Source organism: Lepisosteus oculatus, chromosome 8, assembly GCF_040954835.1.
Source record: "Lepisosteus oculatus isolate fLepOcu1 chromosome 8, fLepOcu1.hap2, whole genome shotgun sequence".
NCBI lineage: Eukaryota > Metazoa > Chordata > Actinopteri > Semionotiformes > Lepisosteidae > Lepisosteus > Lepisosteus oculatus.
In genome coordinates this window covers 41,690,303-41,703,540 of record NC_090703.1, presented here as the reverse complement: position 1 = coordinate 41,703,540, position 13,238 = coordinate 41,690,303, and the positions used below count along the sequence as shown (strand labels likewise).

General features: G+C 36.9%; 1 protein-coding gene across 2 annotated transcripts in view; it reads left to right on the top strand.

Moving 5' to 3' along the window:
* The first annotated feature begins 6,730 nt into the window (after window positions 1-6,730).
* The window catches only part of thoc2 (THO complex 2), a 67,013-nt gene continuing 60,505 nt past the window's right edge, over window positions 6,731-13,238 (top strand). For both annotated transcript variants that reach the window (XM_006632750.3, XM_015351363.2), the window contains exons 1-2: window positions 6,731-6,828; window positions 11,451-11,509. In XM_006632750.3, coding sequence (XP_006632813.1) covers window positions 6,764-6,828; window positions 11,451-11,509 — 124 coding nt within the window. In that variant the 5' untranslated portion in view covers window positions 6,731-6,763. The remainder of the gene's footprint in view (window positions 6,829-11,450; window positions 11,510-13,238) is intronic.

Genomic DNA, 13,238 nt, shown 5'->3' with positions numbered 1-13,238 from the left:
AGGAAGTGTAATTGGAAGAGAGAGGACACAATGTGCTTGGCTGGCTTCCTGAGATATGTTAACAAATAATAAAAACATCTGTTAGAACGAATAACCTGTTGTAAAATGAACAAGCTTTTGTGACACAAATAAGGTAAACTTAAGCTGCTGCGTCTGCTTTTAATTTTTGAGATTTTTTTGTGTGATGGTAGACTTAGTCACCGTCCACTATCCTTTTCTGCAGATCGAATAAATCTGGTTCTATTGAACTCCCACTCTCATATTTTCTGACTCCTGGTTTGGATTCTAACAGTTTTTTGGCATTGTGAGCGGGGTTCCCCAAGGAAGGAACTTTCCGAAGATGGCAACCTGGTGCTTTCTAATGGTGAGCACTGTTTTTTACCACCTTCAGATAGGGCTTGGGGAAATCTACCTGGCTGCTGGTTGGGGAGAGTTCCGTTGGGAACTCAACACACCTCAACATTCTCAGAACTCAGCATTTACAGAGGGGCGAGTTCAGGCAAGCATTCAGTGAAATAACAGATCTGTTGTGCTGTTGTGTCACACAGTAAGAACTGTATGGTTGAACTTCGTGCAGGGGTTGTTCTCGCACTGTGTTACTCGCACTGTAGGACCAGGTGTCGGATGAACTGCGTACAGTTAAAGTGCAGTAGGACTGGGTGACAGAGAGCTGTGGAGTTAAAGTAGTGCGTTAGGACTGGGTGTCAGTGGAGCTGTGTGCAGTTAAAATCGTGCGGTAGGAATGTGTGTCAGTGGAGCTGTGTGCTACATGGTAGAATCGGGGGTTGGTGGAACTGTGTGCAGTAATTTTGACCATGTAGATTGTGCGTGGCTTTGTGAGTCAACTGAGCAAGACACCTGTGCAGGAACTGGGTGCAGTAGCAGTGTGCCATACCGTAAATATCCCAGAATGAATAAACTCAGTATGCGATGCAGAAACATAAGAAGGTTAAAACATGAGAGAGGGAAGCGTGTTTGTTGATAGGATGGCAGTGTACGTCAACTGCTGGAGTGGGGATCTGGTTAGATGGAAGAAAAGACAGGCCACGGTTTTTATTCTATGTGGAGAGACCTAGAGGTCAAACAAATAATAAAACAATTGCAAGATGAAAATAATGCCGTGTAGCCACTGCGTTCTGGAAACAAATGCAACACCTAGTGAATATGAATAATGAATTGTAGCACTAAAAAAACTTACAAAAAATGTTAAAACTAATTGCTTAAAGATGTGTGTTTTAAGAGCTCTGGTTGTGGCTGTGTGTGTCAAAGACAATGGCGCAAGTGTGTTTAGCCACCTGGACCAGCTAGGTAAGACTAAAGAAAATAAAACAACTATAAAGTAAGTAAGGTAACACATAAACAATATCAAGACAAGGCCAAATTACATTATAGTTACAGGTGAAAGTAGTTTAAAAATAGTTGCTGATGTTGTATCAAAAAAAGATAAATCAAGTGTAAAAAGAACTGTAACGCATATTTGAGCAGCTGTGAGGTACAGCTAATAACCAAGAAAAGAGAGCAAAAAAGAAAGTAACTACATATTCATATCTTTGGTTAACTTTCGCGAGAATTCATCAAGACATAATTACACTAATTCATCCCTCTACCATTTTTATAGGTGTCTTCTATCTTTCAGAGAAATGCCTCATCTTCAATCAAAACCAAAAATAATCCTTTCCAACACAAACATTTCATTTACTGTTGACAACTACTGCCTATAGGTTGGAGAGTACTTTTTAAGCCGGTTTAGTGTAATAGACTTTTCTGCAGAATTAATAGAATTTGTAACAAGTAAGCCTGTTTTTTTATATGAATAACATCTGCTTTCACAACTAGTATTGTAAGATTTCTTGGTAATTCTATGTCTATAATGTTATTCACAGTGTGATTGTATGAAATTAAGAGTCCTCTACCCAGCACTGTAACTTATCTCACCTGTGTATATTATATGTATATGTTCTTTTTGTTTGTTTTCATTGTGATCTAATCGTATTGAATGAAACAATATTTTCACATACCTGTACACATAAAAGAATTGTGGTAAAGTATCTACAAGTAAATGTACTTGTACATGAGTACACAATGTACATGTGTACATGAGAATCTTTGAGAACACTCTGAAACTTGTTGTTTTCATGGGTGGATTTATGCTATTAATCAGGTAGGGCAAAGCCTTGAAGAATTTGCAATTGGAATATAAGCCAGCACTAGTAAGGCTTGATAAGTAAAGATTAAAACTTATCTAAAAAACAATAATACTGATGTAAACTGACGTAAAATGTAGTTTTATTTTATGGGTGAGTGGACTTGTGAGAGATGGGCTAGTTCAAAAGGACACAGGCTGAAGCTGAAGGAGGAATAGAGATCCGTTTGGAGGCAGTGCTTGAAAAAAAGGAGTAATGCCAATACTCCCTTCCCTAGTCTTAATGCCTGCCATTTATTACTTAAACATGACATTAATCTGTTCATCTTAACTTGGGATGTTAAGATACAGGATTAAAAAATCTGTATGACTTCTAGTTTGGATCAATGTGTAGAAATAACTAAGAATCTAAAAATATCTGGACTACTTCATAGCCTGAATTTTACAGTTAAGACTGTGAAATCATATATCTGTGTTTGATCTGGGAACTGGAGAGAGCTGAGGGATGCGAGCTTGCCAGAAATGATTAAAAGTGATGATGTTCAGTATAACAGAGTATAAATACAATAAATTCTGATTCCAGCTTGATGAAAACTACAAAGACAACCATTAATAAGAAACTTAATTCAGTGAACCAGTAGCTGAGAGTCAACATGAAGTGCTGGTGTTCAAACACAAGAGAGGTCAGAGGCGCTGGTGCTCCACACCAGATAGTGCTGGCGCAATTCAAAGAACTGCTTGGAGGAATTCCAAGAACTAAAATGTGGTGAGACAACAACTGAGATCAAAACGTGTTTTGTGTAGTAATTTTGTGTGTATGTCTAAAACAGCAGTGCAGGAGCAAGCATGTGTGTGAGTAGACACGTCTTTGTTAAAGCCTTCATCAACTGAGATTGCGGGGTATTACTGTATATTAAGAATAACGGAAAAGAATAAAAGGCATCTCAGCAATCTCAATATAAAGATGGAACTGCCAGTGTAGTGTGAATGTGCAGTTGTAAGTACAATGTATGTTGTAATGGTGAAAATATCACATGCAGTTTGAGAGAGACAGGAGACCCAGTGAAAAGAAGGAATGCAGAAGTAACGGAAATTGCATATAATGTAATGGGTAGAAATAAAATGCTGGTGAATGGGATCCAGGATGAAGGGCAGCTAAAAAGCCATATCAATATAAGCAGGACGATGGAGATTTCTGTGTGGCTCCACAGCTCTTCAGCATCCCTGCAACTGGAAAAGATGCCCTCTGTGTCTGTTTTTTTTTTTTGTGTGTCTGCTGCACATCTAGCAAGTGCAGCAGAATGTTGTCTGTCTCTGTGCTGTATCCTCAGTTGTCTTGTGTTTTGTGTTGTGCCCAAAAGCTGATGGTACCCTTTGAGGAGACCATACCTTAAATCTAGCCAGTATGTAGAAATCCAAAAGCCAAGAATCTCATTTTGTCAAATCAAGCTACTATCTGCTGTAAAGGAAGCAATATTTAGCTAGTGCAATGAAAACCTGACATTATTTGGCAAAGTGTGGGTAAGCTGTCAATTACAACTTTTTATGCTAATAAGGTTGCAGGGTCTAGTGGGAGTATGGGTCTACTCTTGATAACCAGTCAAAAGATTTAACGGAACTAGAATATTGCTGAAAGACTCTTAGTTATCAAGCCAAAAGAAAAGATCACTCTAGAGAAGAATGATGAGGTGGAGTTCTGAGCTTAAGGGGTTGTTCTGCACTGACTTCTTTGGGAGAAAATACAGAACAATTTAAGTCTGCAACAGAAAAGATTAAGAAGGGACCTAATATAAAATTTCAAAATCCTCAAAGGGCTTGTCGAAGTCAATCTACTGGACATCAATATCACTAGTGAAACACTTGCTGGGGGACACAGGTGGAAGTAACTTTTCGTATTTCTTACTTATTTAGTCTTATCAACTATATTCTGTTCCTTCCAACAGGATGGCTGGCAGCTGTTATTTCATTGCAGGTGGTGTGATGGCTGAGGGCTCGAAGAATGAAGAACCTATTTTTACTATTCTCAGTGATTTCAGCCACTACCTAGAGGCCCCAGCAGTAAACTTCAATAACATGATACTGGATATCTGCTGGAAGCTTGGGAAAGCGCTCACTCCCCAACAGGAGGGAGATGAGGACTGATAAAGGAACAAGGCCTTTGGGATCTGAGGAGGATTTGCTCAAATGAACCACCAAGTCATCATAGACTTGGACATGAGGGAGAATATTCTGAGAAATAAAAGAAATTTTATAAAATGTTTAAGAAATAAAATGTTTCAATGTGAGTATTAGTGGCCTGAGCTGTGTCTTTTTACTGCAGAGGTGCCCGGTAATATTATTATGGAATAACCAAGGTAAAAATTACACATTTTATAATGTATGTTGTGGAGGCCACATATTATGAAGATGCTATAGAAATATAATACTAGAATTTCTGTGTTGAACTACACTGTGCAGATCAGTAGTGAATTGGCAGGGTGTATGTGATGAAGGTCTCCTGGTATACCCTTTCTTTCATAGTTCTGTGTAATAGTTAAGTATCTTATAGGTTTCAGTTATGAAGGAAGTTGTAGAATGAACGACAGAGCATGGGCCACATACATGAAATAATTCAATCATGGGAATGGTTCAGGTGATCACTATGAGTACTGTACTGAGTCAGCTCATTAGATTACATGCTCCCATGGCACTGTTTGTGGGATACAAAATGCCGATACCATTGTAGTCTCTTCTGAGCCGATCAATAACTCAGACTATACAGGTGTTGCCAACACTGTGGTATTTTCTCATTGACAAGATGGTACGTGCAAGAGGCCTGCATTGTCTGATGCCACTAGAATCCACATTCTACCCACGAGTGTCAGGCTCTTTCACAGAGGTGGTTTAGCCCGCAGTGTCCAGTAGTTATACAGCAGAACAATCATTCAAGAAGAGGAAAGTAAAAGTCTGTCCAGAACAAGGAACAGCAAAACGAGGTTGGAAGACCCTGCGATGCTTGATAAAATTCTGTGTAAAATTCTCAGCACGCTTAGATAGACAGCTCACTTTATTGGCCAAGTAAGGTTTCACTTACAAGGAATCTGACTTGCTGATTTGCTCATACACTATATATATACAGACATACCATATATACATAGACACAAAGAACACAATATACATTTCAGAAATGAGAGGACAAATACATATTGCAAAAGATTTTTCAGTCTGATTCTCCACAAACAACTTGAACACCCAAAAACAAACAAAACATGTAAGAGCAACACACTGTGGCTGCCGATCGAGCCGCTATCTTTACAGTGAGACACTCAGAGCCTATTTCTGTCATCATCTGTTTTAATAGCGTGACTACAATTCAGTTATGTCATAATTTTAGTCAGGGAAAAGCATCCAGGTTTTTACCAGTAACCTCTCACCACCAGTTCAGGAAATAGTAAATAGTATCAGATCTAAACAAACTCCAAATTCCCTCCCATCTAAATCCTTCCAATAGGGAAAGCCTGAGGCTGTATGAGGAGTGCAATTGACCTGAAATGTCAGATTAGAGCAGCTAAGGGTGCTCTGCTGATGTTTATATAACCATGTAGGTATCATAGGTAACCTGCCTGGGCTGTTGCTAGGCGGTTAACAGGAGGACTGAAAAGCTCAGGTTGTGCAGGCCAAATGCCTGTCTTTGAACTCACAGAGTTTCAGCACACTAACAAGTATGGGAATGACATACTAACCAGAAACCCATGAGATATGCAGGAAAGGAAAAATAAAGGTAGTGTAATTGGGAGGTAGAGGAGAGAATATGTTTGGCAGACTTCCTGAGATGTAATAACACATAGTAAAAGCATTTGTTAGAGTGAATAGCTTTTTTGTCAAATAAACACGCTTTTGTGACACAAATAAGGTATACTTAAGCATCTGCACCTGCTTTTGATTGAGCGTTTTTCATATGATGGTGGACTCTGTCACTCTCCGGTATCCTTTTCTGCAGATTGAGTAAAGCTGGTTCTTTTGAACTCACACTCAGGTTTTCTGATTTCTGGTTTGGATTCTAACAGTTTCTGTCACAGTTTATCTTGATTCTCAATAAATTCCCAAAAATCCAAATTAAGCCTGCAAATGTACAAAGGTCTCTAATAATTTTAGCAGACAAAATGTTACTGATTTCAATTAAATTTACTTCAGTTTTCCAAGATAGTGAATATTGTCTTGTTTCTTTCTAGTGCATTTTAGCTGAAATAATAATTTCACAAAATGTATGTCTGCATTCAGACTTTTACTGAGAAGTAATCAAATAATGTATCCCGTAACTAAAACGCCATGTTTTATATATATAGGCAAACAACTGATCTGAAATGTTTAATGCATGTTGTCTAAAATCATTACATTGTTAAGATAATTGACTGGTAACAGAATCTAACGTAAACCTCATAGCTTTATTCAAATTACACCACTGTAACAAAATTACAATAAAGATTATAAATTAAAAAATAAAATTGCTTTTTAGATACAATTTCAACCACCAGCCATAAACAAGCGTTCCCCCACAATCCCAAGATGCATTAGCGCGCGCGTCCTTTGACCCGGTGCTTTGTGCTAAACATCCGGGCTAAGTGCGGTATAGTGGGGAAGATGGCGGCGGTGGTCCTCCCTACTGATTGGATCAAAAACTGGGAAAAAACAGGAAAAAATGAGTTGTGAGTTTACTTTCCGTCGTTGTGTTGAAATGATAGATAGTCAATCGTTCTTGGTTTTAAGAAGCACGTTTCCACGTGATCAGAGTTCGTGTTTTAAAAGCGCGGTCCTTTAGCGAGTAAATAGTACTTTCTGCATTGTGTCCACCTCCACCTCCATACTTTCTATTTCAGAGCAGTGTGGACCTCAGCGTTACAGAAATCGAAATATTTAGGGGGAGGGATAATATGTTCGTTGAACTAAACGATTCACAACGCTTCAACTCTACTGATTATATAAAAATTAATGCATCATTTGTATTTTTAATACTTTCGACACCGTACGCGATCACTCTGCGCTCGACTTTGTGCATGTGATTTGTGTTGCGCACGCTTACTTGGTGTTACTGCTAGCACGGTCGTAGTGACACTTTTTTGGAATCACAGTTACACCGTAAAAATGACTGTTAAATCTGATATACTTGACATTGAACCTGAGGATTATGCACATTCAGTATGAAACTTGTTTTTTTTTCCGTGCTTTGTTGCAGCATGGGCTTGAAGCAGTGGTTAAACGAGTTGGGTTTGCGTTGGGATTAAATAGTTTTTAAAAAAAACAACAATATTGCTTCTTGTTCCTGTGGTCATATGAAAACGTCAAGAAATAACTTTTGTCTTCAAGCACTTAATTTAAACCGTTTATTAAATTTTGCATAATATAGCTCATCATAAATGTTTTTAATAAAAAAAACAGTAGCAGTTCCCCATGGGCTATGGGTGGGGCATATATGAACCTGCACGTTCTTTGAAATCTTATGGAATATTTTGTATAGTAAAATGAATGCAAATCTACAGCGGATCCTAACATTATTTTGAATTGTTGGTACAAAAGGAAGGCGTTTGCGCAGTTAACTTTATTAAAAGTTTAAAAGAGATCTTTGGGCACATTGTTCTTGTTGTCACTAATGGGAAGCTAACAACCTAGTTTCTTTTTAATGATAAGCAGTTAGGCCTAGTTCAGACCACTTTGTGTTTTGAAAATATATAAGTGACCCATATGTAGTGATGCTATGGATAATTTTACATGTGAAGCATTTTATTTTTATGGTAGTATGTTACCGTTCCCCTCATATTTTAATAAATCCTAATGAAGACCATTCGATCAAGTATCCTGCTCCACATTAACAAAATGTGGAGTTGAGCCTGTTTACTTGACTTGTGTAGGTTAAGAGAACCTTGTATAATGTAACCACATTGACTTAACATAGCACCATGTTGTGTATGCACATCAAAGGTCAAAAGCTAACATTTTATATGCCCTTTGCACACTTGGCAATATGACTGAGGATTTGACTTGGGTAGACATTTTTACTAGTTTGATAGCATCTACTGGGGTCAAGTGTTTTGAATGGTAATACCTCAGAATGGTAGTAATCCACCTCAGGTAATGGGTTTACCCATGCAGAGCATGACAATCTCCTGTCCTTAACATTTGACAAGATAGTTGTCAAAGGTAGAGGTTGAATACCAAGATAGATGAAAGTTTATTTAAGCATGCAAAGCCAAACATCATTTACTTGAACAAATAAAGCATAGGTATCTGCCAAAAATAGTTACCTAAAACCTAGAGGTCTGTTTTATTTAATTAAGATAAATATCCATGAGGAGAGTTTCTTGAAAAAATCAGGAAAAACATGACTGCTAGCTATAAAATAAGTTTGTGTGTTCAGTTCAGAAGACGTTCAGTTAAGTATTCAGAAATCTATATTTTTGTCTTTGTGTTGTATTTGTCGCTCTCTAGTGCTGCATTAATCCTGTGTTAAGTGCAGTGTGTAATCGCTCAGCTAGTACTCCTGGCATCTTTGCAGCCCGACAGGTGTGTTGGGCTGAAGTGTGTAAGCTGAAATACAGTGTTAGGTGAACGCAAGCAGTGTTTTTAAATCTGCTTCACTCTGATCCCTGGGTTACTAATATCCTGGTGTGCTTGAGTCTTGTTCTTAAAGGAGAGGAGAAAATAAATATTTGGTATACATGAAATGTTTTTCCTGAAATGTTATTTAGATCATATTTAAAAAAAAAGATTATCGTAACATCAGTTTCAACAGCTTACAAGCAGGAGACGGAAATGCCCACTTCGTGTGAATAATGAGGAACAGTTCTCTTTAGGTTGCAAGACAATTGTGGAGATTATAACATGCTGGCTCCCATGTTACAATATTATTTGACATGTGACTGTGTTTTAAACTCCATCTTGTATGTGAAAGGTGCATGCGTTAAATCAATAGTTAGGTGTTATCGTTATCTTTCATTTACATCTTATTGCTGTGGAATCTTTTTTTTGAGTTCTCCTTTAAAAAAAGCTGTGCACTTAAATAAAATGTGAGCATTGAATGTTGCTGTAAATCAGCTTAGTGTGTTAAGTTTGTTAAATTTCCTGAAAGGCATAATTTATATTTTTTTATTAGAGATAGCAATCAAAATAAAAAAGAAAATCACGACCAGTGGCCAGTTGTTTCCCCTATCTCTTCCTGTAATTTGATTTTAACACTGGAAGTCCAGGATTTAATCTTTCTAGGCCTCTGTTTGGAAATGAGTTTAATCTGCAGATTTTAGGCTTTATCTGTTTCTAGGTGGAGGCTTATAGTAATAAGACTTGGAACCCCCCTCCTCCCCTAAGCATGTGGCATCTTATATGTAGCTAGATATAAAAAATTAAACATTAAATGCATGCCTTTTCTCTTCCCTTCTGACATCTCTGCATGTACATACTGAAATGCGTTGCTTTCAGATTCTACCGATTTGGATAAAGCCTCCATATGATCACATCCTATTAATAAGTGACCTGATGCTCAGAGTAACCTTTAAAATATTTATAGCTGAACATTTATCATTTTCACCATGCAAAATGTTACTTGCCTTTATTCTGTGCAGTATATACTTAAATTGTGAACATAAAAAATCCATGTCTGTTGTGAAAGATCACCTTCTGTGTGTTCAAGTGTGGAGTGTTCTCAAAGTGTATAATTTTTTTAGAAAAATCAAATTTAATATTAAAGCTGTGTTAACAGCTCCAAAGCTTTCACTAACCTGGACATATACATCTGTCTGAAATATTTTAAATTAACAATAATATTCTCAGTGGGTGTGTAGAAATGCCTGTTTGATATTACTTTGTTTTGGCTTTAATGGTGCTCTTAACCTGTTTCAGATGATGTTGTACAAAGTCATATGTATATTAAATTAATTAAATCCTAAGGACTTGTACAAGAATTTACTTAACTGTTCTAAACTATGTGAAGCAGAAGGAATGCTGGAATAAAGGAAATGTGTTTAGTTACCTCTCACAACAGTGCCTTTCTAAGCTAATGTGTTTAGAATAATTTGAATGTCTCCTTTTCCTATTTTCTTAGTTCCTATTCTGTCCTCCCCTTTCTTTCTCAGTAGTTGATTGTTAATTTTAAGAATTGCATATCTGCCGAAAGTTAAGAGTACAACATCTGTGTGTTTTACATGCAGTGTGATATTTAATAAAGTGGTCCTTGGTAGATAAAAGTGTGAACCATGGGTGAGTAGCTGAAAAATGTTGGCAAAGTCCTTTGATAAGGGCCTAGAAAAGTGTCAGTCATGTAATGATTGTATAGTACATAGGCATTTTTAAGTCTGCTTGCATGCAGTATAATTATTGGACTGATATTCTTCTCTATGATTCATTCTTTGCAACTTGAAAATTGCTTCCCTGTGTTTTTTAAATTATTGGTTTCATCATCCATGTGACTGACATTAAGTAACACCTTTTTACAGCTGGAATTCCTTTTTTTTCACATCTGTCACTTTCTTTGTAAGGTTTGCTGAGAATTTAGTAAGTTCTCTGAAACAAACTCCTCCACATACTTCTTTCCCAGGATATGTAGGGGGCACTCACTAATACCATACTTTGTGTTTTGTGAGCAGAAAAGTCCGATATAAAAGAAAGGAAGTTTTTATTACTGAGTACAGAAAAGGAGCCATCGTACTAATATATATTTTTTATTCTTTAAAAGAGAATAGATAAAAAAAGACAATAGAGAATAGTTAATATGAAGTTTATCAACAGCATGTGTCTTCGCACATTGCACAGGGAGTAATGGAATTTCCCATTTATTCTTGAACATGACCCATATTTTGTGCAGTTTACTGTAGTAAAGGAGACATTTCTGTAGTGGGGATATCTTCAAATGAAAATTTGTTAAACAGCTTGCTTACATTTGATTTTTTTGCTCTTGATGTGGATGTTGTAAGAATTTGAAAGCATTTCTTGTTTAAAGCATATTGTTAAAAAGAACAAGTAATAGGTTTATTCCATGCTGAAAAAAAAGAAAGAAAACACAACGTTTTGGCCGTGGGGCTTTCTTCAGGTGTGATGTGCGAGTCACACCTGAAGAAGGCTCCATGGCTGAAACGCTGTGTTTTCTTTCTTCTTTTTTTCAGCATGAAATAAACCTATTACTTGTTCCTTTGCAGCCTACGCATGCTGACACAGCTTCCCACCTGAAATATTATTTAAAAGTTTGGTTCTAAGTATTTAGATATTGTAGCTTTTTTTTGATGGTTGAATGAATTTATAATGTTAGTGAATTAAAACTTAATTTTTGCTTTTTGTTTTTCAGTGTACAGTTATGTCGCAATCTTGCTGACAATAAAACGAATGATGACGTGACGTTAAAAGGTAAGATGTCATAAAATGTGTTCATTAATTGCTGACAGCATTATTCCAAGTCCCTCTACTGATTTGTTTTTCCATATTAATGAAAATGTCTGTCCCTGTTCAGATTCTTTGCAATTTTGTGTTTACAATAAAACATCATAGCAGATTATTTTTTTTTTCTGGTTTGTAACTTTTTTTCCTTCCCAAAGTAAAAATGTTCTTAATCAGCCTTTTAAGGCAGCTTTCCTTGGGAAAAAGTTAAGTCTGCCTTTTTTTTTTAAATTGTAATAAAATGAAAAAGAATAAAATGGAACCCAAAGGTTTTTTGGCAAGTATGAGGTTCTTTGAATTTGTCTTGCACCAGCCTTGACAGAAGATGTTTGCAGTGAGCTAGTCCCAGTGGATTCTTGATTCGCAAAAGGGTTTCTAGGTAACGAGCGAGAGATTGGTTACCACGGACAACTTGGGGACAGTACTGCGATTAGCATGCAGTGAAGTTAATATCAAATGCATAAGATAGCACCCCTCTGTTGTCTTTCTTGTTGACCTGTGGACATTAATTAGCCATATGTTTTGTGTACTATGTAGTATTTTGAAATACATTTTGAAACTTCAGCAGTAGAAGTACCAACATTTGTGGCCTCCTCAAAACAGCAGAAGTAGTGATAAAATTCTCTGTGCACTGACTCCTTTGAGACACCTTAAATAGCACAGGGCATGTTGAGGGATTACCATTCACTTACCTGAATATTTAAGGATGTTTGATTTTCGTGTTAAGGAAAACAAAATATTTTCATATCTAAAAAAATGCTGCAGAAATCAGATATAGTCCTTAAGTAATTTGGTAAAACGTTTTGTGAAGCTGTAATTTAATAATGATTGCACACTTAACACAAATCTAAAAAAAAAGGTGTATTTTAGATTTTGCACTTTGTGTGAAGATTGGAAAAGCACATCAGTTTTGATAAATAGAGCTTTTGAAGTCTTTAAAGATTTGACCAAAATAGTCTAGCTTGTTCAATCACACTATCACTTAAAATAAGAATGAAAAACATTTTTTGAGAACTAGCACACATTATACAGGCTACTTGTATTCACCTAATTCATTACTGTCCCAAGAAACTAATTTGGATCAGAGCATAAGTACAAGTCATAGTAATTTATTTTCAGAGAGGCCTGTGCATATTTTTTGGGTACATGGTAGAATGATCAATATATTTAAACCAGCTAGGTGTTAAATCATATAACCTTCCACAGTTACACTGTGTACATCGGATTCATCACTTGGATGATAATGGCTCATCTCCAGTGCCATGATACCTTCAACACTGTTGATGAGGCAACACCTTCTATAGTTGTGGTTGGGTGGTGGATGACATCATTGATGAACTTGTTACACTCCATTGCTGTTTTCCCAGAGCCCAACAAAGCAGTTATCTTTGTCACTATATTAATTCATGCATTAATAGCTTCCATTTCTCACTCTTTCCTGGTGAACATTTAAGTTTGCTATATAATTGAATTTGGGCAGCAGGGTAGTGAAGTGGCTAGCACTCAGGATCTGGGGTGCTATCTGCCTGGAGTTTGTATGTTCTCCATGTGTTCGTGTGGGTTTCCTCAGGATGCGCCAATTTCCTCCCACAGACCAAAGACATAGATTAATTGGCTTCTTGGAAAATTGGCCGTGGAGTGAGAGTGTGCCTGTGTCTTTGTGTACCCTGCGCTGACTGGTGTCCCATCCAGGGTGTAT